At 39.8% G+C, this 27,333-nt stretch overlaps 1 protein-coding gene across 4 annotated transcripts; it reads right to left on the reverse strand.

The window, feature by feature from the left end:
- Positions 1-26,760, reverse strand: LOC121736818. Of its 4 annotated transcripts, XM_042128227.1 has the most exons (22): positions 26,475-26,760; positions 26,176-26,320; positions 25,650-25,778; positions 25,223-25,387; positions 24,471-24,551; positions 18,492-19,644; positions 17,869-18,006; positions 16,747-16,911; positions 16,258-16,431; positions 14,663-14,698; positions 14,216-14,339; positions 13,474-13,594; positions 12,887-13,407; positions 12,452-12,721; positions 10,775-11,389; positions 10,206-10,329; positions 9,746-9,857; positions 8,934-9,151; positions 8,603-8,660; positions 2,179-2,278; positions 1,385-1,904; positions 1-342 (listed from the first exon to the last, which is right to left on the reverse strand). In XM_042128227.1, the coding sequence occupies exons 1-22, from the start codon at positions 26,526-26,528 to the stop codon at positions 275-277; spliced, it is 5,091 nt and encodes a 1,696-aa protein (XP_041984161.1). In that variant the 5' UTR covers positions 26,529-26,760; the 3' UTR covers positions 1-274. The 4 variants fall into 4 exon arrangements, with proteins under 4 accessions (XP_041984161.1, XP_041984163.1, XP_041984162.1 ...); XM_042128229.1 differs by lacking the exon at positions 24,471-24,551 and having other exon boundaries at positions 26,475-26,759; XM_042128228.1 differs by lacking the exon at positions 14,663-14,698 and having other exon boundaries at positions 26,475-26,759.
- Between the last annotated feature and the right edge of the window lie 573 nt (positions 26,761-27,333).

Raw genomic sequence — 27,333 nt, forward strand, 5'->3', positions numbered from 1 at the left:
TTAATGGTACCGTATATTAACGAGAACTTATAACGAGAGAAAATAAAAATAAACTTACGAGGACGGCCCACAAAATACGTCCGCAAATTAATCGTATATAATATTTTATAACATCCAAGACATTTTGCTATTGAAACTGGATAATATTTAAAAGGGCCTACCTACAGTACTATTTCAACGACAAAATTGTGTAAGTAGCTATGTAAATTGTAATACATTAATTGTAGCGTGACGTATTTTATGGGCGGCCCCTATTCCTTAGCCTATGTTCAGTTCAGCGGAGCGCTATCATTCCCGGCGGCGGCTCGGGCGGCAGAAAGCCCGCCAAAGATGTGTTGGGGTCTGAAATTGAGACAAACACAATATTAGGAAAAGGATTTCCGCCGTACTCGACATTTAATTATGATTAACCTTCAATTTAATGAGGAGTTTGACAGGTAATGTATGGGGCTTATGTCAAAATTTTGAATTAATTACATTTAAGTTATTAATGTTCCACTCTGAGTGCGGCAGTTTGCTATTAATTATTATAAATGTAGGGCGACCGCAGACTTACAATTTCTAGTTGGCCAACTATATCGCATAGTATAGCTATAGCGACTTATGAGAGCTCGCACATTTTTCCAACTAAATTGTACAACTAAATAATTGGACACCAATCGTATCAGAACCGCGATTCCTTTCCAATTACCCACAATTAAAAAGTTATCCGATTAAATTGTGAGACTACGCAATTTAGTTGTAGTTCGACAAGGCTTTAATTGAATGTGGGTGACATTGACGGAAGCGCTGCTGGTAAAGGAGAACTGTCAAACACATGTCAAAAATGACGTTTTTGTACGATAGAAGCGTTTAGTTCTTTTTCTCGCCACGTTCAAATAAAGCCTTGTCGAACTGTACGATAGTCGGCAAACTTGAAATTGTATATCTGCGGTGACCCTTAAAGCTGTCAAAAGCTTGTTATGATGCCCACAACTTCGTTATGCAGCAAATTGTTTATTGTTATTTCGCGACAAAAACTATGCTATTTCTGTTTTGGTAAAATTGTCTCCATACGAAATTTCTACAATATCGATTTCTAGTTTATACTTAAAGTTACTTCATGTTGTTGTTACGGTCCGTTAAATGGCTTTTCACAAATATTGTTGTATTTGTGAAAAGCCATTTAACGGACAACATGGATTAGCTTATGCCTGAAGTTAATATTTTCACTAAAGGACCTTTTTATTTTAACACTCGCCCACAACTCAGTTGCGCCATAATTTGTTTATCGCGCGGGAACCGCATATTTTTCAGGATAAAAAGTATCCTATGTCCTCTCCTAGGATTCAACGCATCTCCATACACACTTTCGCGTGTATAGTATTAGTATGGATTAACTCACCGAATTGAGCGTGTATCGTGTGCCCCATGTTCATCATCTGGTTGGGCCCCGGCAACATGCGAGGCCCCGGCATCAAGCCCGGGGCTCGGGACAGCATGTGTGGGGCATTCGCCCCCGGCAACATGTGCTGAGATCCTGGTATCATGTGTTGCTGAGATACCGGTATCATATTGTGTTGCTGAGATCCCGGTATCATATGTTGCTGAGATCCTGGTATCATATTGTGTTGCTGTGTCCCCGGCAAGATATGTTGTGGAGTCCCTGGTAAAATATGTTGTTGCGTTCCCGGTAATATATGTTGTTGCGTCCCAGGCAGCATCGTGCTCGTTATATTATGCTGAGATCCCGGTAACATATGCTGTGTCCCTGGTATGATGTGCGGCTGGAGAGCTAGGGGCCGCGCACGGGGCGGGGAGCCAGGCGGCGGGGGCGGCGGTGGCAGGGCGTCCCACAGGGGCACGTGGTCGGGGTGCGTGGCGGGGCACGGCCAAGCGCAGCCCACGCGACGCGCCTTCTTGCGCTAAAAATAACAATTCATATTATAAGAATTACTATAGGCAGTAAATAAAAAAATGTAATAGGTTATTATAACAGTTTGAAGTTTTATCGCACATTTAAAGGGTCAGTCTTGAAATCTATCTGTCGCACTCAGAGTGGAACATTAGATTATGAAACAAACACTTGCTCATGGTTCAGCTTTACTTGAAGTTATAATATACAGACGAGTATTAATATTAAAGCGTATTTGACATATTTAGGCCTATAATTAAAAGGCAGCTGAAATAACAGCTTACCTTTTTAATAGGCGGCTCCTCGACGTCGGAGTCCTGTCCCGGCTTGTACCCGTCCGCGAAGCTCACTCGCTTCATACCGCGACCCGCCTCACCCGCAGTACTGAAACATAATTAACATTAAATTGCAATATTGTATATCTGTAATAATCGAAACAATATAGAACAAAAACTCCCGTATATTCGCTACCGGTACCGGTACACATTTCAATACATTTGCAATATTTAGGTTACCTTGAGCGGTACCAGGCTGACGTTACATGACAGATCAAAAAGAACCAAATTTAAAACGGTAATATTATAGTTTATGCGTTTTATGGCTCCTCTTCAAGATGGGCCATCGTAGTTGGCCATCGCGATGGCCCAGCGTGGGGAGGACGTAGTGGCGCAGGATGGCTTATGGCGCCAGCGATGGTTGTGGGGTGGCGGCAGTGTATCGCCTCTACAAGATGGGCCAGCGTAGTTGGCCATCACGATGGCCCAGCGTGGGGAGGACGTAGTGGCGTAGGATGGCTTATGGCGCCAGCGATGGTTGTGGGATGACGGCGGTGTCGGTTTTTCGGCCGCACAGCGACATTGATATACAAAAAACCCAAGATACACATTACACAGTCAACGTCGCAAAACCGTCCGCATAAAAATATAAGCGCGCAATCTAAAATTATGCGCTTATTTCAAATAGTCTCGCGTCGCCCGCGTCATTGCAACGTCGTCAAAAATGCCGAAGTGTTCTATACGAAACTGTAAAATATTACGTCAAGAACGTTAAAAAAATCCTTTTTTATATAGGGATATCGTATTTTCGGTATGTTAGGCCCACTTGCGCCAAAACTTTGAGTTAAATAAATAACCCGGGGCTTGCGCCAAAACTTTGAGTTAAATAAATAACTCAGAGTTAACGTTTTTAATTTTTAACTCATACTACATATTGCACCAGAAGAATTTATCCCAGAGTCAACTAACCCGGGCTTATGTCATGTTCAATTATTCTTTTTACATCCAGCCAAATATGATAGAGCGAATGCTGAATAATTTAAGTGTACTGCTCTCTCTCGCTCCATAGTACTTTAAATAAGGCTAAAAATACATAAGTAAAAAATAAAAAAGGTAAAAAATATCCTCCTCTTTTTTGGAAGTCGGTTAAAAAGTAGCCTAAGTTACTCCTTATTACATCTGCTATCTGCCAATAAAAGTCCCGTCAAAATCGGTCCAGCCATTTCGGAGATTAGCCGGAACAAACAGACAGACATACAGACAAAAATTCTAAAAATTGTTATTTTGGTGTAAGTACCCTCTAAATATTCATATGCATGTAGTAAAAAACGGTTATTTTAATATTACAAACAGACACTCCAATTTTATTTATATGTAATAGAAAAAGAGAACAGTTTCTTTTTCTAGGCGAAATCTTCGATGGAAATCTTTGTCTCTTTGTGAGTAAATACGGGACCCTAAACAGATCGGTCCGTTCTCCAATCCTTCTGTAATACGAGTCCGAACTAATGTATTCGATAATTTCTTCATCATCATCAGATAACAACCACTGATCATTTATCATAGTTAAACGCAAAATAAAACCGGTACCTATTACTGAACACAACAAACTACATAAATCATAACCGAAAAATCTCAGTTTTGATATTACTAACCCAGAGTTAGTTGATTTAACTCTCCGACGTCGGTGGGTTAAAAATTTTAAAAATTAACTCGAGGTTAACTCCTAACTCTTAGGGCGGATTCGACCAAACGAGAGTAAAATTTTACTCGAGTATAACTGTTTCTTAATCTAAGAGTAAGCTGGTTTTGCGTTTTTTCAACTTGTAATCCAAGAATAAGGTTATTACACGGGAGTAAATATTTACACGGGCTATTTTGGTGGAGTAAATATTAAACTCAGAATAGTTGCACAACAGGGTGTCAATAATATCCTAGAGTAAATTAAAGGAGTAAAATGAATAATTTTACTCCTGATACATGATAGTTATACTCGTGTAACTTCAAGTTTGGTCGAATCTGGCCTTAGTGGTGCAAGATATGATGTCAATTTAAATTCGAAGTATAATTTAACTCAGAGTTAAGCGTGTTAACCCAGTCTGGCGCAAGTGGGCCTTAAAGTATTTATTTATTTAATTTTGTGGTTCTTATAACTTAAAACACGTCGTAATAAGTGATTTTGATTTAATTTATTTCACTCATCGGACGTCATGATACGGCAAATTTCAATCACCACATTGTCATTGTAAGAACGATGCTTATCGGTCTCCCTATAATTTAGTCGTGTTATACAAACGACTTTGTTCTAACTTGATGGGGTCGATTTTTTTTTCATTATGATTTTTTCAATTAATATGATTGAACTTTTTTCTATTACAGTTTTTACAAGTTAAACGACAACTTTATTATTAACTATTCCAAGGAAATTTACCGCAGTGGGCTCCGGCCTGACCGAGCATAACACCTCGCTCGGTCGGAAGATCTTCCTTTGGCCACCACGCATTATTTCCACATTGGTGACCCTCGACAGAACACGCCTCCTTCATCGTCACTCCCCGCCCCTCCGCACCGCGCCAGCCAGCATCGCCTCATCGGGTACCTCGTCCACTAGCCGCAATGTACCGCGGCCTGGGCGACTCCGCATTGGCATCATCGGGCTTTCTCACTACACCGACCGGTCAGCAAGCAGAGCACATCTCTCCTGGTCAGCACGTAGCATCGGCCCCGCACGGCAGCTTATCCGACTCACTGGATCCCGTGCAGAGCAGCTTGTAAGTTCCGACTCACTGGAACTCACTGGCACTGGCGACTCAAGCGACAAGACTTCAAGATTCGACCTCCGGTCTTCGGGGGGGACTGGGGAGTGATGTGGCGGTACCCACAATTCGCCTAACATTCCTGCATCGCGCTATCGAAGTTTCGGAGAACGGCAAGATATATACAACGTCTGAAATGACGTCAGTGGGCTTCGGCCTGACCGAGCATGCTATCTCGCTCGGTCGGAAGATCTTCCTTTTCGGCCGCCACGAACATCGTTAAATTGGTGACCACCGACAAGAACACGCATCCTTCTGGACATCAATCATCATCAACACTCCCCGCCCCCCCGCACCACATCAGCTGACATCAAGCATAACCGGGTCGCCTCGACCATAAGCCGCGTTGGAGGTCCGCCCCGGTCGAACCCGTGTCTGGCTTGAACGGGGCAGCCATAGGCTACAACGACCGGTCAGCAAGCAGAGCACGGGGTCCCTCTCCTGGTCATTGCACTATGGTAGCTTCGGCCCACACCTGACAACACAAGCGCATCGAACAATACCACAGGTCTTCGGGGGGGGAGTGATGTGGCGGTACCCACAATTCGCCTAACATTCCTGCATCGCGCTATCGAAGTTTCGGAGAACGGCAAGATATATACAACGTCTGAAATGACGTCAGTGGGCTTCGGCCTGACCGAGCATGCTGTCTCGCTCGGTCGGAAGATCTTCCTTTTCGGCCGCCACAAACAACGTTAAAATAGTAAAGACGAGTATTTGGCGACAGTTTTGAGTCTTACTTTTGTTCGCAACTGTGTATGTTGGGTTTGTATATCAATGCCCAGCGAGCGGTCGAGGAAGGTGAGTGAGGACGTCGTATGTCAATTTACGAATTTCAAAATGACGAGTACGTCGTCTCATAATAATCTTATAAATAAAATTCTCGTGTCACAGTATTTGTGCACGAACTCTTCCAAAACGGCTCAACGAAATTTTGTATGTACATTCGTTAGAATCCTGAGAATGGGTTTCTATCTCATTTTTATATTATTTCTATTGCCTATTAGAAATAATTTATGTGGTAAACCAACGTTTGCCGGGTCAGCTAGTGAAGTTACAAAATTGAAAATTGTACGTGCTGTATAAATATATTGACCATAGATTGTCCATAGATATTATTATACTAGCTGTTGCCCGCGACTCCGTCTGCGACAGTATAGTATGTATAATAACAAACATAGATACACACACACATTGTGCAGTGTGCACATTAATGAAATGATGGTATGTGCTGTACAGATATTGCCGCAGCGGCTAATGCTTCCACGTCCATCTTGAACGACGCTTAGATCACAAGTCACAACTGAACACGGCCATGTAGAGACGTTGCGACCATTGTATAGCTATAGCTAGGGAATGCAATAGCGGGATCGCGACATACCGGGATCCCGCATGTATTTTGCGGGACTAATCCCGGTCGAAAATTTAGCGGGATCCTGCGGGACTGGCGGGATTACAAAGAAGCGTGATTCATGCTCTGCGCGCGGGGGTGCGTGAACTGGCTACAGGCAGCCCACTAAACAATTTACATTCAGTTCACCTATAATAATTTACTTTAAATGACAATTATTGCATCAACCAGCGTGGAGGCTGAGCCAACTTTTTCAGCTGCTGGCTAGTGGCTACCTTGTGTCGAATGTCGTCGTCTTGTGTCGAATGTCGTCGTCTTGTGTCGTTGTGCCGTTTGGCAGACACAACTAATACCTTAACTTTTTTAACATAATTTTATAAGCTCGGGCTGTACCTATAAATGTAACGTGATCTTTCAGCACAACTTTCTCTATATTTCGAAAAAAAATTTTTAATAATAGATGAAAATAAATAGGCGTGTTTTTTAGTTTAACTATTATTATAACATAAAATGTTTAGTTTTCTTTTTATATCTAAGGTATGAAGTAGGTATTAATAAGCCCTTGTAAAAAAAGTGACCGAGTTTATTTGAGTTTCTAAGAATAAAACGGTTTCTATCAATTAGTATCAGCGTTGCCAGATTTTTTTTGTGCCGAGTCGGAACTTTGAAACTTTTTGAGAAAAAAAGCGGGATTCTTCAGTCTAAAGTGTAAAAAAAAGTATAAAATCAATATTTTTTTTAATTTTTATCTTTTTATTTGCGTTAGAATAACGTTACGTGACAAATTATAGCTAAAGTAGCCAAAGAAAATCCAACCCTCTACCTCCCGTACTTTGATCTTCATTACGCACCTTTCTTTCTCAGCACGCTGCACGTACCTACTTTCGGGCTTTTCCCGAAAAGCGGGACTGTGCCTGTCCCGCACGGGACATTTAATTTTGATGAAAAAATGGGGACATCCCGCCAAAATCGGGACGTCTGGCAACGCTGATTAGTATAGTCTTTATAACGATTTGTTTTAAAAGTTTAAGTCCACCCTGCGGGATCCCGCAAATACCGGGATCCAGCGGGATTTTTTTATTTATTTATTAAACATTCTTACAACTATCATTACAGAATAATATCCAATTGTTGATTGATTGTGATGGTTCAATCCCACAAATACCGGGATTGAAATTATCTTGCAGGATTGCATTCCCTAGCTATAGCCACTGCATGCGCCAATTGATGGGCCAGCGCTGGGCCATCTTATAGAGGCGCCACACCGCCATTTGATGGGCCAGCGCTGGGCCATCTTGTAGAGGCGCCATTATGATGATATGCGTGACACATTATAATTGACAATAGTAGGGAAGTTACCTAACAAAAATTTATCGATAGTTTAAAAATATCGAATCACTTCGTAAAGGAATTGCAATCGAAATTATCGATTTCGTACTGACATTTCAGTGGTGCCGGCGATTTAAGATAGCCGCCCTTTTTTATCGATTTGATTTCGATTCAACAGAGTCAATCTCTATTGACATAAGTTCCGTTTCATGCATATGACATTTTTCAAATGTTTTCGAATAATAATTTTATACTCTTATTTCACAGTTAATATTTATAATTTTTATTAATAAGTTAGCATTTAGCATCTTTTCATTTTTATTCACTTACAATTATAGGAAACATTTGTTTTTGTAGATGGAATATAATTTATTACATTTTGATTTTTTTTGTTTTCTTGTAAAAAAAACCCGTAGCAAGGAACATGAAAACTGTCACCCATATCATCTTAGAACGCACAAACTATGGTATGGGAGTTACGATTCCTTAGTTTTTATTATTCGTAGCTTGGGCAACAAAAAGTTCGCCTAGGTGTGCATTTTGTAGAACCAATCTTTTTTTTTTTATGAAATAAGGGGGCAAACGAGCAAACGGGTCACCTGATGGAAAGCAACTTCCGTCGCCCATGGACACTCGCAGCATCAAAAGAGCTGCAGGTGCGTTGCTGGCCTTTTAAGAGGGAATAAAATAGGGGAGGGTAGGGATGGGAAGGGAATAGGGGAGGGTAGGGAAGGGAATAGTGTAGGGGATTGGGCCTCCGGTAAACTCACTCACTCGGCGAAACACAGCGCAAGCGCTGTTTCACGCCATTTTTCTGTGAGAACGTGGTATTTCTCCGGGCAAGCCGGCTCATTCGTGCCGAAGTGCGTATTAAACAACTGTGATAAAAACTAAACAATAAAAAATATTTTAATCGAAATTCGTGGAAAATACTCACGTTGTCTTGTCGGCTTCTCTCTGACTTTCCTCTGCATCTTTGGCGATCTCACCCAGCACTATAACAGAATTGATTCATTTTTTTAACAAGACTAAAGTATTTATTGTATAAGTATATCGAAGTTTGGTAATTCCTACAAGAATATTTTGCGCATATTTTGGTATGCGATTAAAAGCCGCTCATGACGTGTCCCGAAGCATTTATATTACAGTTACACTCTCCTATCTATGTCATGCAAATGTACTCGTAAGTCAGAAGGTAGTGGCATATTTTATTTATGATTTCTTTTACATTTGAAATCTTCTAAAACCAAAGTATAATATTAACTAACCACTGTTGCTAAGCGCTTGATCTATTCTAGCGTCGAGGGAGCTCCGCGGCGCAGAGACTCTCCCCTCGGGGGCCGGGACTCCGCACTGCGGGGCGGGTACTCCCCCCTGGGGGGCGGGTACTCCGCCCTGGGGCGGGGGCGCTCCGCCGTCGCTGAAGCAGTCTCCGTACTGAAGGCGATCCGCCGCGCCGTACATGTCCATGTATGCTTCGTCGTAACTGAAAATTCAGATAAAAATTTACATTTTTGACAAAAATATTAGCTACGTTTACCATTGTGTATAGTTCTTGCAATCTATGAGTGCGCGGCGCCCTTAGTTGTGTTGGTGACCATATCTATACACGCGTACATGGCTCGGTCGCTACTGACTGCTCCGATAGGTACGCACACTAACGAAAATGTCTATTCGTATTTCCAACTACAAATAAAGGCTACGCGCGCTCGTAGATTGCAAGAACTATAGCTAGTTATTAAACCTAACTTTATAAAACAAAAAACACGTTCTAGCAATGATTGAATGACATAGAATCCAGGTTTATGTGGACATGTTTTTCTTGTATCGTTAACATAAATTATAGTCTAATAAAATTATTGTGTCACAGTGTTTGTGCGCAAACTCCTCCGAAACGGCTCAACCGATTTTAATGAAATTTTGTATGTATACTGCTAGGGCTGAAAATAGGTATTTATCTACTTTTTATATTGATAGTTTTAATACTAGAAATAGAATAGAATAGAATAATTATTTATATGGCAAAACAACGTTTGCCGGGTCAGCTAGTGTCCTCTAAAAGAAGTTTAGTGCAGTTTACCCCTCATTGTGATCTCTGTTAGCGAGGCTCTGTATCTGGAACACTCGCTGCGGCGACTCGTCCGCCTCACTGCCCCCAGTCAGCACTATGTTCACCTCGCTCGGCTTCAGACCTGAAACACGAACATAATTAAGTATGACTAAATAAATTATATGGTGGGTAAACTAGCTAAAAGCCGAGCTTTGTGAGGGCGAGGGCACACCTTGACTGACTGATGATAACACATCTACATATAAATAAAAAATACTATGCAATTTGTTGCATTTACGCGTGTATATTACGTGCGCACGTAACAAATGCGTGTACGTGAATGCATGCGTACGAGCGTGCCTACACACATGTAATGTCTACACTCTACACAACACGGTTACGGGTTAAAGGTTATAAAATCTAATATTTACAGATTTGTAAATATTAGATTTTATAAAAGATTTAATGTATAAATATGTGCGTGTCTCACCCCATCTGGAGGGGCGGGGCGACTTGACGGGGGCGTGGTCGCCGGGCCGCCAGTCGCACTTGATCTCGCCGCAGCGCGCGTGCACCACAGTTTCTATTGGTCGCTCGCCGCCGCACGGGGATAGCTGCGAAAATAATTAAGCTTGTTAATTACAAAGAGTGCCATCGTCAATGATAAAGCTTTATGCGATAAAGCGAGATGTATTTCATTAGTGAGACAGTAAATCTGTCGACCGCTTTTTTACGTTTCGCAAATTATAAAGAATAAAATTGCTACAATGAATCAACTGAACTTGCGTTAGGCTTCACAACAACAGCCGCGACGCGTTCCAATGTTTTGATTATATATATAGGTACGGTGTCTAGTACGCGGCGCGCCGCTCGCCGATAGACGACTTACCCATATAAATCTATACATCTGCCCGCTGATTTCGAGACTAAGAGTTCGACGTCAAACTAAGGAGAAAGAATTTATATTTTTTCTAAATTATATATTATATTGAGCCTGGTCACAGGCGTCTTTTAAAGTCCCTATCTATCTGTCTGATGATAAATTCGTCATTATTATACCTGATTAGCGACATCACTCTGGTACGCCATGGCTAGCTGTTCATACATCTCGTAGTTGCCTGCTTCATAGTCAGGCTCGTCGTGCTTGTACTCGTGGCTTGGTGTGGCGTCATGTTTGTAATCCTGGCTCACTGAGACGTCATGCTTGTATTCCTGATTCACTGTAACGTCATGTTTGTATTCCTGACTCACTGTGACGTCATGTTTGTATTCCTGACTCACTGTGACGTCATGTTTGTATTCCTGATTCACTGTGACGTCATGTTTGTATTCCTGCCTCACTGTGACGTCATGTTTGTATTCCTGACTCGCTGTGACGTCATGTTTGTAATCCTGACTCACTGTGACGTCATGTTTGTATTCCTGACTCGCTTCATGTTTGTACTCATGACTAACTGTATCTTGGCTAGTTGTGACGTCATGTTTATACTCATGACTTGCTGTGACGTCATGTTTGTACTCATGGCTGGTTGTGACGTCTTGCTTGTACTCGCGGCTAACTGTGACGTCATCGTGCTTGTACTCGGCATGGCTCGCGATGACGTCATGGAAGTTGTAGTTGGAATTCTGAGAAGACGGCCGCAAGTAGCTGTCATCCTTCTCATAAGATGGCGCCTGAAAACGTTTACACATTGCATAAAATGGAGGAACAAAATTAAAACTGCATAAGTATGACCGCCGTACTCAGAGACATTTAACTATGATTAATATTTAACTTAATGAAGAGTTTGACAGATAATGTTATTAATGTTCCACTCTGGGTGCGGCAGTAAGAGCAGTAACTACGTTAAAAATTAAATAATGGTTTTGAAAAAGCTTACAGAACTAATTACTCTCATTGCCGCACTGAGAGACATTTAATCATGAAAAAAAAAATTAATTTGTTATTATTTTTAGTAATATTCCGCGAAATAAACTTCCACCTTTAAGTAAATGAGTGCGTCCGTTAAGTTTTACTTTTTAACTTAACTTGTTAAAAAGTAAAACTTAACGGACGTTGACTTAACGGACGTTGTTCGTAGAGTCCACATCCTGAGGATGCTCCGGTGTTGGGGCGAAACGCGCGTCGAGGTTTTCAACCTGCATGGTGGTGAGGGGCCTTGCACGGATTTGCCAACATTATTGCTTGTGTGGTGGTGTTTGCAGGTTCTTGCATGCGAGTGTACGCATAGGCAGTGTGGGATGTACGCATAGGCAGTGTGGGAGGAGGGAGGTGCTGTACGCATGCCTATGCGTAGACTCACTCATTTACTTAAAGGTAGAAAAGTTTATTTCGCGGAATATTGCTAAAAATAATAACAAATTAAATTTTAAGCTATGGATTTCCGCAAAGTAACGCCTGATTCCATTAACCATTAATTCATGATTAATCTTCAATTTAATGAAGAGTGAAAGATAATGCATGGGGCTTATGTCAAAATCTTCATTTAATTACAGTTAAGTTATTAATATTCGCTTCCGAGTGCGGCATAATGCTGGCACTTCACATTGCTTGTTTGCGTATTCGTCAATAATGTCGCCAAATACAACAAATAGCCAATAGGAAATACAAATAGCCATGTGAAGTGCCAGCATTAAAGATAAATGTATCGGAAGCAGAAAGATGACACACGGAAAAATGTCTCCAGAACACATTATTAACGCAATTCTATAGTTAAACAAAAATATACTATTCACCTTCACACTACATACAGAATCCTGAGACGACTGTGATATGCTGGAATCTTCTGGTGTCGCCTTAACTTCTGGCACGGTCCTATCTTGTGTCACTTTTGGCAAACTTTTGTCTGTTTTAACTTCTGGCAACGCTATATCAGTCAGTTTAACTTCTGTAGGAGCTTCTGGAGTTTTAACTTCGGGGATAGCCCTTTCCTTAGCTGGTTTCCCTTCTTCAGGTATCGGTATTGATTTCAACTCAGCTTCTAGGTTTTTCTTTTGGTTTGATTTCTAAAACAACAAAATTTGGATAAATTATTATTACTTTAACACATCAAAAGAATAATCCATACATGGTGAATATGTATGGATTATTGATGTTGATGTTTTTAATGTGTAAAAAATAAGTATGTCAAAGTTAAATTTCGACTTAACTATAGTATAAATTGCACTTACCTCACACTCTTTTTCTTTAGTATCACTTTGTACAGAGTCAGCTATGCTAGACTCATCCACGTCAATTTGTTTGTCTCTCTCTTCCGGTGTAACCTGCTCTATAATTTCCTTCTTTATCTGTATATTATTACCCACAAAATCGTTCTGTAGCTCTTTGACGTTAATAATCTCTCTTTGACGTTGATAATCTCTCTCCTTCTGGCGGCGAGGTGAAAAATCATCGTCTGTGAGTCTCTCAGTCTTGATATTGTTCAAAATGTTAACATCAAATGTCTCCTCACTTTGAGTCGAGTCTGAAGTTGATTGTTTTCTCTTCTTTGATTTCTTCTTCTTTGAATCGACGCTCTTCTTTTTAGCTTTTTTCTTCTTATCTTTTTCCGAGTCGCTTTCGCTGTCGCTATCGCTGCTGTCGGAGCTCGAGCTGCTCGATGATTTTATCTTTATCTTCTTCTTTTTCTTTGACGGCTTCTTCTTTGCTTTCATCAATTTCTTTTTCTTGGATTTTTTATCTTTCTTTTTATCTATAAATAGATTTTAATAAAACATAAACGAAATTATAAGAATATAAACAAAAATGTAACAATTACCTTTTTCGTCATCTGACTCCTTGTATTTTTTCTTTTTCTTTTCTTGCTCTTTGAGTTTTTTAAGAATCTTTTTTCCAATGCGTCTCTTTTTTGCAGACTTTGAATTGATTTTCTTCAATGCCTATTGAAAGAAAATAGCATCCAAATTCGAACCATAAATATATAATACAGTTAGTATTATGTATTTATGGTTTATGTGTAAAAAGTAAATTATAAAAAAAAAACTTCTGTGATTACTGATATTAAACCATTACTCATTTGTCTTTAAAATTCTAACCATTTGTTACAAGACTTTTGTCTCATTTCAAAACGAGAGTACTTTAAATAATAATTAGAAATTAAACTACAAGGTGTAACAAAACAAAGTGATAATACAAGGGTGTGTACAAGTTCCTTGTAGAGAGTACATTGTGAAAGTAGCAGCGCTGAAAGACCAACATTTTTCTTCACTTTTATATGGGGTAACTCGCGACACTGGGACGCTTGCCCATACAAAAGTGAAAAAAAGATTTGGTCTTTCAGCGCTGCTACTTTCACACTGAACCGTCTACAAGGAACACGTACACACCCTTAAGTATTATCACTTAGTTTTGTTACATCCTGTATATTCACTACACAAGAACATACACTTTTGTTGCATAAGTTAGATTTTCAAACTGCAATGTGCATAATGTTCAATTATGAATGGTTATAAAATTGAAAATTCTATGCTAAGTCACAACTCAATGTAGCTAAACCTTACTTTCTTTTTCAGTGCTTTATTCTTCTTTTTTTTAGAATCTTCACTCTCCGACAGCGAAGATTGCGTAGAAGACGAGTGTTTCCGCTTGCGAACTTTGGACTTCTCCTTCTCTTTTAACTTTTTACTATAAAATAAAAGTGAACTATTAAGGGACCACCCATAAAATACGTACGATTTTTAAACCCCCTTGTCATGGATGGGTCACATTCGTGAAACCGTTCCTAGTGTGACGTTACCAATTTTACATGTATACCACCTCAATATTTTAAATTTCGCTATTATTTTATTCAATTTGTCTAAATGTGATGTCACAAAACTTAGGAACTAGCCCCCAATTAGGTGTGACATACTTTATGGATGGACCCTAAGGGGAAGCTACTGTGCAAAACAAAAACTAAGCACACACAAACAACATCAAGAGGATCGAAACTACGGGTGGAGAACTACCTCAGAAGCGTAGATCTTCTGTCAAGCTGAAGCGATCTGTCGAAATAGAAATTTCATTTTATTTTCACCAACTTAAAAGGAGAATTAATTTAAAACGTGAAATGTGAGAAGTTAATAGCTGTTTGTCCCTTTTAAATCTCTCGTCTTTATAGATCAACGAGAACAAACATCAAAAGATTGAAATGCATAGATTTCTGTAATACATAATATTATGTTTATCAAAGACATTCTTAAGACAAACCACACAATTATTGTTGACATTTTAATGTTTCTTTCAAAAAGCAATTAATGCATATAATAGGATTTACTAAAGTATTTACTCACAAAGTTACATCAATAGTGGGGTTTGCCATATCTACAGTTTGCAATTAAACCCTCCGGCCAAATTTGGATATATTGATTCTCGTTAAAAATAAAAATACACGTATTTTTTTATCACTCAGTACTAAAATGTTGAGAAATAGCTTTCGAAAGTTATCCTACAACACCGCAAAATATGGACACTAGGCGCCATGCGCCGCCCCGCCCTCCCGCCTTAACGTACTTCATTATCATAACTTACGAATTTTCCCTTCATACTTTAACGGGTTTAGGACCATCAAAGTGTAAAGGAAGTATCACGTAGGTGTGTTTAGAATAAAATTGATTGATACAAAAGAATGGAAAAATTAGAACCTTTTAATTACGAATAATAAGCACTTTAAAATTTTATAATAAATCTAAACCACATCCTTTGCATTTAGGCGTATTTAAAAATTCAGTCAACTTATGTAAGTACAACTAATTAAAAATCAAAACCACCCGCCTCTAAATCTTATTTCTATAATTTATCTTGTCGAGTGAGTGAGTGAGTGAATACTTTAAAATTTGTTCAAACTGCAATCCGTTTCGCTCTAAGCAGAGTCTAGCGCGTTTTTGCACATTGTCTTTAAAGTTAAGTACAACTCTGTCACTTTTAACCTCGTCAAAGGCACGTTCGATACGCTATTTTAGGTCTTCGAGGCTGGCGTGGCGTGAGCAGGTGTTGCGAACTGTCCATGATCCAAGATCAATGGACAAAATTGTTTCGCGATTCGATACAGCTGCATTCGTGAATCAGCTGTTACGAAGACGAGGAAGGCTTTCTTGCTCGTCCGTCGTCGTTTGAGTGGCGAAAGTTTACGTGGGCTCCACGTAAACTTTCGCCACTCAAAATGTAGCATCTTACCTCATTAGACTCGCGGTTAGAGGTCACAGACACTAATTACGAGCGCGGCGGGCAGTGACCAACAAAATAATTACGTAATAGTTAAGCAACACGCCTTCCCTGTCGCCACCCCCCGCGTCACCCTCGCTTTACCCCTGTAGCCGGTTTTGCCGACTAGATCATGATCACGCGCGACAGACCGGCGCCGTCGTCGCCATCATAATAATTAGTACGAAGTGACCATTCTGCACCGAATTTTGTTGGGACAAAATATATTATTGTAAAAAAATTAACACCTTATTTTTTTTGGTTAAATGAACTCTTCTAATGATACCTAAGCCCTAAAAAAAATTTGGCCGGTTGGTTTGATTGCATTCTGTATATTTTACATTATTCGTTTCTTACTCACGTTTTTTCCACTTCTATTTCAATATCAGATTCCTGGCTCCAGTCCTCAAGCTTTTTAAGTTTTTTATCCTCAATCTCTTTTGGTACATCCTCTTTGCGTTTCTTCTTCGTTTCCTGCTGCACCGGAGTTGTACTTCTAGAAGATTCAACCTTACATTCAACTGCTTCCATAAATCTGTAAGACGACACGACATAAAGTTAGAGGTTAAATTCATTAGTTGTCTTTTTTATCTGGCAACACAATTATATTGCAGTAGCTCTACCATGAGTTTAAAGCTATAGTATTTATCGATACTCGATACCGACTACCGTAAATTTTTAGTATGGCAAATTTTACGGCGCCTCCTAGCGGTTACTTGCGGAACTAAAATCGCCATACTAAATATTTACGTAGTCGGTATCGAGTATCGATAAATACTATAGGTTTAAACTCATGGTAGAGCTACTGGCCGGGGACAGCAGGCGGCGCGGGTACCGGCTGCGGCCTTACCTCTGGTACTCCCTGTCCAGCAGCACGTCGTCGCGCTGCGGCGTGTCGGGGCGGTGCTGGCTGTCGTCCGCCTCCCACTCGTTGCTCATGGGCAGCGAGTTGGCCGGGGACAGCGGGCAGCGAGGGTACCAGCTGCGGCTGAGAGCCGTTGGGCAGTCCTCGATTCTGTAAGATCGAAACTTTAACGTTTACTCAATTTATTTTAGAATTTATAAGCGAGGGTAGCCAGCTACTACGAGCTTTTGACGGCCTACTACGAGCTTTTGACGACCTCTGTGGCTCAATGGCTCAGTGTGTGACAGCTCAAGCGTTGGTAGCTTAAGCCGGGGGTCTCGCGTCCGAATCCCGCCGACGGAACAAAAATTTTTCAATGTTCCTGGGTCATGAATGTGTATTAAATATGTGTATGATATAATAAAAATCTTAAATGAACATACTATGTATACTACGAATAATAAAAACTAAGGAATCGTAACTCCCATACTATTACCGTTTTAAATTTGGTTCCTTTTGATCTGTCATGTAACGTCAGCCTAGTACCGCTCAAGATCACCTAAATATTGCAAATGTATTGAAATGTGTACCTAAGGTACACTTTTATGACAAGTATTGTGGAGCATGGTTTTGACGGAGTTACTTTTCCTTAGTTTTTATTATAGTATGTATAGTATAAAAGTATTAAATATATTTCCGTTGTCTGGTACCCATAATGCAGCTAATGGTATTGAGTTGAAGTATGAGAGCGGTTTATTAGAATGGGCCTTAGACATACTGTTACGGAGTTACTAAGGGGGCTTTTCCTGTCATTATAATAATGTTTTTCCTTTCATGTGGGTAACACGCGCCTAAATCTGAAGGATTTGTATAAGCAGATGCGCTCTCACAGTCCAAAGATGGTATTTAGTAATTAGTCTGATATCAAAAACGAGTAGCACTTATTAAGTTAAGAGTAAGTAGCCACACCTAAGAAGCACCCTCAAGTAACAGTTTGACAGCTGCCGAGTTCCTTTTGTTAATAATTTTGCCCTGAGTGGATACGCCACCTGAGTGCAAACGTATTGTGCGTGTGTGTGTGCGTGTGATGTATAACTATAGTATAATGATGGAAGGATTAATACTTACTGATCACAACCATACACCCTATCCACGAGATCCATCTTGCACATCTCTAGCTCCTCATATACAACAGCCCGGTCTTTCACACAGGTACATTGTTTTGGGTTCTCCGTATACCATATCTTTGGAGTGGTATGGGTCTCTCTGTTAAAGAAATAACACAGCTACAGAACATATCTATAATGTTCCATGATCAGTGTAACACAGTATACCCAGGTTTTTAATCCCAATAAATGAAATGACAGCTACTGTTGGGCTTGTCACCGAACACATAATAATTTGGACATTGGCCATTTTCTCCACAGTTTTATTGTCAACAAGAAACATGATGTTTTGCGTGAATATGAAAGAAACAAGTTGGTTAATAACCGAATTTCCACGTATTCGGTGACCATCTAATATATAAAATTTTCGTGTCACAGTTTTCGTTGCCATACTCCTCCGAAACGGCTTGACCGATTCTCATGAAATTTTGTGTGCATATTGAGTAGGTCTGAGAATCGGCCGACATCTATTTTTCATACCAAAAAAATATACATGGCAAAACAACGTTTGCCGGGACAGCTAGTACTTTATAATATTTAACGTGACATGCAATTTAAATTTGTAAATACATATATCAAACTTACTTGTAACATTTATTTTTGTCGTGTCTGAATAGAAGTGGTTGACAGATTTTCAACACAAAACTCCACGTCTCTAGCGAATCAACGGTGGGTCTGGACAGCCCGTCTTGTAGTGAAGCATTCAGTTCCTTGTCCGGAGATATTCTAAAACTGGTACTGTCGACAGATTTGTAACCACTCTCGCTGGTCCCAGCCGTTCTATAACTGTCTGTGGACGCGTACCCCGAGTAGTCGCTTCTTTGACTCGTACTCCCCAACTCAACTATATCGGGAGTGGCAGATCTCTTTGTCTCTGGACTATCCTTCGATGGAGATTCGTCGTATTCGACCAATCCTTTTTCGCAATCATCATCGGACATATTCTCCTGTTTAATCTCATTTATAACAGACTCTAAGAACGTGTCTTCGTTGATGTCAGTCATATCTTTTTCGTAAAGTTCAACTTCGATATCTGTTTTCCTCTGCGATGTCTCGTCCCGAAGCTTGGGAGGTCGGGGTTTCGCGTACTTATTCAAATCTAAATTCTCATCGAATATATCTAATACTTCGTCGTCTTCGTTGGGGTCTATTTCAAATTTGAAAGAGTCAATGACTGGTTGTAATTTTTCAACTTTTTTGGGACTATCTTTGATGCAATGCTTCAGTGCTTCGTTGGTTTTATCGAGACTAGCTTTGTGAATTTCTGAGGGCTCCAGCTGTTTGTTGATATGCTTTTCATCAATTTTGGGGCTAGGAGGAGGAACCTTTTCGTCATTGTCCAACGACCAACTGTCACAAACAAGAAAATCTTTAAGATCGACATCGGTTTCTTTTTCAGTATTTTCTTTCTCCTCAGTCTTCTTATGGTCGCTTTTGCTTCTTTCCTTTTCTTTATCGTGATCTTTATCTCTGTGCCTACGTTTGTGTTTGTCTTCTGATCTATAGTCGGAATGTTTTTTGTGATCGTATTTGTCGCTCCTTCGTCGTTCGTCGTCTTTTCCATAATCACTTTTACGTCTTTCGCTACGATCTTGAGGTTGAGGTTGAGGTTCTTCTTTTCTCTTTTGGAATGGATTATCATAGTCTGGCAATAGTTTCTGATAGTCAAATTTAAACTGACGACCCTCTGCTCTCGCCTTTTTAGCTTCGCGAATTATTTCGTCTAGCTGTTCCGGGCCTATAAAAAGATTTATTTTAATTGTCAACAAATAAAAATACTGATAACTACTATCTATGCCTTATACTACCTTAAGCTACATACTACTAATTTACAACTAAATATTTCTACACAGAAATACCAATTCCGATAATTTTGCACCAAAGTACAGCGCGACCATATTCTTCCTATAGAGCTTGGCAGTCGTCCTTTTTAACCGACTTCCAAATATTGAGTTTTATGAGTTTTAATTTTTTATGAGGTGTTTCCCGAACCCGAAGTTACTGAACAAACCTTCTTGAGTATTTAAAGATAGGCACGTGAAAATTTCGGCATTCCTTAAGGAACTGTAAGCATATACCACTACCTAATTAGTAAGAAATTAAGAATCATAATCACTACCATATTTATAATGGATGGACGAATGAATGGATATATGAATGAATGAATAAATTAACGATTGAACGAATGAATGAATAAATATACAAGAGTTTCTTGTTTCAAAGAATTAGATATTGACTGATACGACTGAGTAACAACCAACAAATATCTAATAAACGAATACCTAAATATCTATTTTTTATCATGATTTATATAAATGTTAAAGACAAAGTATTTTGTGAAAATTTCAAGGGCCTACTCGATATCGAGTAAAAAAGGCAAAAAATCGCGTGGCTTGACCATACAAGAAATGTGGGTTAATATTTAAATAAAAAAAATTAAAGCATCATAATAATATTCATTTTTTTTTAATATCTATGGACGCCTCACACCACGTCAGTCTGGCCCCGTGGTAAGTACCTAAAGGACTTGTGTTACAGGTACCACACTACGGAAATATATTTAATACTTTTATACTATACATATATTTATATAATTTTAATATAAATATATAATTATTGAAGTCGCTGCTTTTGTCAAATGCCATTCCGGGCACCTCTTCCCACGAGATAGCGCGTCTACGTCTCCGTTGAATTTTCCCGGGAAGTACTGTGCTGTCAAAGCTACGTTTAGTTCGTCTAGGAGCGAAAGTAGTTGTCGTGTTAGTTGTAATAAATTTCTCGATCTCGTGCCACCTTCTTTGTTGATGTAGGCCACTACAGTGCGATTGTCCGTCTGTAACAATATCTGTGCATTCTGTAGTTGATCGCGCTCCTGGGCTACTGCGGCATGGACAGCGTACAGCTCCTTCAGATTCACATGCCAATCTTTCTGTTCCTTGTTCCATCTTCCCGCCATTTTCTTTTCTCCCAGCTGTGCGCCCCAGCCGATGTCGGAGGCGTCGGTCGTTAGGAAGTGAGCGATCGGGTTCGAGTGTATCGGTAATGTCCCGTCTGCTTCCTGCATCCACCACATCATCTCCTGAAGCGCCGGCTCTGGTATCGGAGATTTTCGATATGGGTGTGTGGTGGAAAGCTGTCGACTGTAGTATTGCAGTGTCCGACAGTGTAGACGACCTCGGCGAACTACGAAGGTGGCGAAGTTGAATCTTCCCATTAGGGACTGGGTCTGTCTGAGAGACCAACTGCCGACAGAAATTTGGTACTGAAGCGCCCTGCGTAGCGTTAGGCACTTGGGCTCCGACAAGGACCTCGTGTTGTGAGTGGTGTCCCAGGTGACGCCCAGAAATTCCAGGCGTCGTGTCGGAGCCAGCACACTCTTCTTCCAGTTCACTGTCCAACCGAGTAGCTTTATCGTGGAGATGGTAAAAGCCACATGCTCGGTCAAATGGTCGACGGATATATCGGCTAGGAGAAAATCATCCAGATATACCACGCACCTGATGCCGCGAGACCTGAGGTATTCGGCCAGCCAATTGGTTAAGGTGGCGAACGTTCGTGGTACGGACGCCAGTCCAAAGAGCAGGCAGGTCATTTGGAGCAGTTCACCTTCGTAGCTCGTCCTCAGGAACCGACGGTGCTTCTTGGCGATGCTCAGATGAAAGTACGCCTGACTCAGGTCTAACTTCGCCATCCAGTCTCCTGTTTGCAAGAAACTCGGCACTCTGAAATGGCTGAAAAGTCGAAAAGGCTTTATTTCCAAAAAAACTGGTTCAGAGACTTGAGATTGAATATCGGTCGGAAACTGTTGTCTGGTTTGTGAACTAGAAGAAGGTCGAGATGTAGCTGGGAGTGATCTCGGCCCTCTCTAAAATGCCTTACTTCAGCATGCTCTGAATTTGTTGCGTCATATCGAAGCTCTTCTTGGTCTCGTAAGCTTTCAAAACCATTTTTCCCGGATATATTAAAGGTGGTTTTCGGACAAACGGTATTAAAACCCCCTTTAAAAGTCGACAAATATGATCCGGTGCTCCTAATTTTTTCCAAGCACGCTGATATTGCACCGGACAACATCCTCGAAATTTGTTCCAGTCATTGATACCGGTTACTCGGCGAACGTGCCTTTGGCCGCGGTTTGTTTCGGCTATTGCGCTTGTTCTTATAGTTAGAACGTCTGTTAGGTGGTTGTTTCGATTTTCGATTGTTCGGTTTTGGTTTATTGTACGACGATCGAAAAAACGTATCAGACTGCTTCTGGTTAGAGACGGTAGCAGAATGATGAGCAGGTGCGGAGAGTCCCGTGTAACGGTTTTGTGTGGACGGACTTGCCGTAGGAGTGAGTTTATCGCCCCCCCCCCCCCCCCCCCCCCCCCCCCAACTTTTTGAAGGTACGACGACTAAATGTCTTTATCGAATAAAAATTCTCCATTCGGAGGAATTTTTTGTACCGCACTACTGTGATATTCTTCAGGTATTTGTCTTAATATTGCTTCCCTGCGAACGCTAATTAAATCGGCCCGACGACCGCAAACAATTTGTAAAATATCGTCCGAAACTTTCGTGTAGCCGGAATCTTTACTAAATAATTGTTCAATTTTCTCAAACAAAGATGTAGCAGTTAAATATTGTTCATTATCTCTAGCCCAATTTATCAACGATTGTAAATTATTACGTAACTCATCCTTTTGTTTTAAAATAGCATTTGAAATCGCAGCGAAACTGCGTTCGGTTAAATAGAGACGCGATGACCTTTCGTCCGTGACCGACGGGGCGAAGCGCCTGAGCTCGTCGTTGACGTTCATTTCGATAAAGCCAGGAACGGAAGCATATTTCTTTTGCGCGTCCGAAAAACGAATACAATTCCAGTCGCTGCTTTTAAATCTTTGTAAATCAAAAATTCTTTTAAAATGTTCGTCACTCGATTTTGGAAACAAAGGATCTTTTACGGTTGTGTACAGATCCGATAACTAAGTCTTGCACAGGCTGTTGCGGCGGCTGCAACTCGAGCACATTGTTCGAAACACTCGCGGGATTATTTGTCGAACTACCGCCCGCGACTTTTATGTCCGAATCGCGCACTCGCGTATCACTATTACTACACATTATTAAGTTAGTCAGATAAGAAACTTGCTGCGATAAATGTTCAAATTGTTCATTACTCACATGGCGGGAACGTTTACTCACGGAGCGGAAACGGGCGTTTCCGCGTGGGTCCAAATCGAACCCCGCTCCGAAGACGACGATGACGATGTCGACGAACTGTCCGTAGATTCTCTCGAACGGGAAGACTTCCTCTTACGTGAAGCTGAATCTCTTGACTCGCTCATGTTTAAGTCTTCCAGTGGAAGGAGATGCTACACTTTTACCGCGAAGTATTAGGAACACGTGTTCGGCTAAAAAACTTTCATCGCGGAAATTTACTGTTAAATGCTAAATTTATCATACTTAAGATTAATTAACTTTACTTTCTAAACGAAAGAGAACTAAATTGTAGCAATTTGCAAAATTTACGAAACATAAATTTTTAGCCGATATTCACGACAAGAAAAACGACGCCATAATGAAAAAGAAAAAGTCAGTTAGGCGCGCATCCGTCTCAAACCCGTAACACTAGCGCCATCTGGCGAACGTGGAAGGAGGTAAGTAGCCGGAAATCGACAAAAAGACGGGTGCTTGACTCAGGATGGATTCCGGATATCGAAGACGGAACAAATAATAATAAAAATTATTAAATATTTTTTTTCTTTATTTACTGTGGAAGTCGGTTTCGATTTATGTTTCAAAATATTAATCCTAAGCTATCATTCCCATAGAAAAAAGATGATTTCGTCAACCATCATTAATTCAGCAGTTTTCCAAAAAATTATAAACATACTTTTAATAATAATTTAAAAAATACTTTTCTATGTTGATAATACTGTACCGTAATTTTAGATTTGGTGCAAATATATAAATGAACAATAGACATGATCGGTCTTAATACAAAAGATGTAAACACCCGTTGAACAATTGATTACAGAAAAATTCTGTACAAAATAGTCACAAAACAACTGTTCAACTGATGTTTAGTTTTTTGTGGTAAGACTGGATATTTTTCACTAACGGCCGTTCCCAATATTTGATCTATCTCTGGTTTTGCCCTACTAGAGATAGGAATAGCTCACAATTGACATAAAATATATGTCTCTAATGTCTAATCTGAGCTATTCCTATCTCTAGTAGGGCAAAACCAGAGATAGATCAAATATTGGGAATGGCCGTTAAATATGACGTCCCTTTTAATGTAATCAGATAAAATCAGACATAATATTCTAATAGTTGATTAAAATACAGAGCGTAACAAAAGTAAGTGATAATACTTTACGATGTGTACTGTAGGGTTCCCTATAATAATTCACTGTGATGGAACCCTTTCACACCCTGAGTATTATGTATCACTAATTAGTTTTGTTACACCTTGTATATTTCTACAATAATCTATATATTCTATACTACTAACTACAGACAACAACAAAAACATATTTTCCCAATAAGCTGTTGCAACAAATAGACATAGCCATGACTTACAAACTCTAAACTCTGTACTTGAATATTTTCTTCGGGACGAGTATTGTCTTTGTCCTCGAGGTATTGCTCGATTTTTTTTATCTAGATAAAAGTTATGAAGGTAACATAAAGAAGCAAAAAAAAACAGTGGCCAAATAATAATTACAAACTATAACGGGCATAATAGGATAATTGTGTTGATAAAATAAATTAAAAAAACACTGATGTATTATATTGTACAACAAAAGGAGTTATTTTATAGGCAGATGGTGGATCTATCAATTTTCTATTGATCTATCTATCTTTTTTTTTCTAAATAGATCAAACTTTTCAAGAGCAATTTTTAATAATATACATTATACTATAATAGAGCAAAAATAATAATATTGATGGACGCTTCACACCTCATCAGTATGGCCCCTAGCTAGTACTTATACCTGAAGGACTTGTGTTACGGGTACCAGACAACAAGTTGGTAGCTCAACCCGCGACCCCTGGCTTGAGCTACCAACTGCGCCACAGAGGTTGTCAATTTATTTAATATTTTTAAAAATCCATGATTCCCAAATATCAATGTACTTACTATAAACATAAGTGTGCAAGAACTACTAAAAAAGCCTTTGTACATTCATTTTAGTAAAATTTCATTTTTCTAAGCCAAATAGATGCTGTTTTATTTGAGAAATACTAAGTTACCTGAACAAGTTTGTAATTACTGTTTTAAGCATTGCATATTGTTATTTAAAATTTAAACATTGGTACCTTATACTTACTTAAGAAAGACTTGATTGGTGGCATAGCTTTAGTGGGCATGGCTTTTTCACTGGTTGCTGTGGGACAAATCAGTCCCAGCGGTATACCCAGCTCCACCAATTCCATTTTACGTTTCATGTCCTCTATCTCGGACAATGTCCTCTTTTGCAGGTCAGAATACGAGTCTGAAAATGGAAAATATTCAAGTGATTACTTAAAATTGTAATAAGGATTTCATACAAAAACATTTACTACATTATAACATACATTACAAAGGTGTTAAATGAATGAAGAACATTTTATAAATTGCTACACAATCTTATTTGTGTAGAACTTTTGGTACATGACAAAGTTATCTTTTACTGTCCTATTTTTTATACAATAAGCAACAACATTGGAATTTTGTTTCGTTTTAGTATTCAATTAGAGACAATGTGAATCACTAACCTTGCAATGCCTTTCGGGCCGCCCCTGGTTTGGGTGGTTTTGGAGGCTTTTTGACGTCAGGCTCAACAGTTGGCTTGTCCGGCTTGGGAGTTGTTTTGACGCTGCTCAACTTACCAATTACCACAACACCTTTAGTACAAATTATCAGTGTTAAAAAAGTATGAAGAAGTTTATACTGTGAAAATAGCATAAGGTATAAGAGCCATAGCTCACCGGGATGCCATGGCAATGTCTGGCACAAAGCAGTGTTTTTCTTTAATTCTATAAACATTTAAGAAAATAACTTGAAAAATGTTCAATTATCTGAGGATATCACTAAAATCAGTGACGTACAAAGACGTGCAAACAACTGGCAACATCAACAGTCGCTGCATGCGGTGTGGTCGACTCTGGCTACGCTGGTGATGGCGACGTAGAGACGCCAATCTTGCCATGGTAACGTCACTGGTCACTTGCCATGGCATCCCAGTGAGGTATGGGCCATAAATGTAAGAAGTATTAACAGAAGACAAAAAAATAAACATACTTCCCGACCCCGTGGTTTTTGGCACCAATGGTGTGATTGGTGTTTTCTTTTGAATCGAAAATGCCCTGAGCCTCTTCTTGGCATTTTCTACTCCTTTAGGTAATTTTACAGGATTAGGGCTGCTTGGTTGGTTGACTATTGGAGTCTGAAATTTAATAAAAACACAAAGGATATTTTAGTTATACGTAATATGCCAGTTGCCACTCGAGACTTTTATATAAAGATGAATTATTTCAAAATGAGGTAAGTACAGCATTAATTGGCTTTACATTATTAAATAAAACATTTAAAGGCCTTACCAAAGATCCAGTGCCCGGAGGCGGAGGTTCCGAGCTATCGTCATCAATATCCATGTTACCAATAGATTTTAACCACTTTCATAATAATTTTCTTGTGAATTGAAATGAATCAACTATATCGAAAACTTACAACGAAACCTTATTACATTACATTCATAAAAACATGACGACAGTGGAAAATTGTTTGTTGTGGAAAATTCAAAATACTTTTATTTAACTATTTTGTTCAAAAAACTCAGTTTTTCAAAATTATAATAAAAATTGCGGATGGCGAACTGCGAGGTGCGAAAAATGCACAAATTTTCTTGAGTTCTTCTTCTTCTTCTTTTTTATTTATGGCTCCTTTGTGAATCGCCAATGTCAGAGTGTGTTTGGTTTCTTCTTCTTCTTAAATCTTAATCCAGTGTCATGACATAATAAAGTACTCTGTGGCTTAGAGTATACATTAGGAAGCTATAGAGCGCGCGCATCGCTCGTTCCCCGTAGTGCCGATCGTAAGCAGAAGTTCTATAGATACTTGTCAAACGTATAACGCAAGTCTAGTGATGTTCCATGCGCCATCGTAAGACGCATATAGGAAAATATGTTCACACTCGTGCTTACAGTTCATACCTTGTTAGAAGCACTCTATAGCTTGCTATAATGTATACTCTATGACTCTGTGGTCATCACGATGACCACGATGACTTTCTTGACAGATTATAGTCTGTGCTCACTGCAGTAGACGTGTCAGTGATGCCAGATTGGGGGGAATCCCCCCAAATTTGGGGTTTTTTTTAGGTGATGGGGGGAAAATTGGGGGGAACAATTTTTTGGGGGGATTGTTGGAGGAAAAAATCTGGGAACAGACGGCGAAATC

This window comes from Aricia agestis, chromosome 19 (assembly GCF_905147365.1).
Source record: "Aricia agestis chromosome 19, ilAriAges1.1, whole genome shotgun sequence".
NCBI lineage: Eukaryota > Metazoa > Arthropoda > Insecta > Lepidoptera > Lycaenidae > Aricia > Aricia agestis.

Bases quoted from the DNA above. Each gene is read 5' to 3' on its own strand.
- LOC121736818 (XM_042128227.1), bottom strand. From the start codon at position 26,528: ATGGATATTGATGACGATAGCTCGGAACCTCCGCCTCCGGGCACTGGA. The intron at 14,699-16,257 runs GTGAGTAAGAAA...CTATTTCGACAG, and splicing joins GAAATAGAAGTGGAAAAAAC to ATCGCTTCAGCTTGACAGAA. The intron at 8,661-8,933 runs GTTAGTTAATAT...ATTCTGTTATAG, and splicing joins TCAAGCGCTTAGCAACAGTG to TGCTGGGTGAGATCGCCAAA.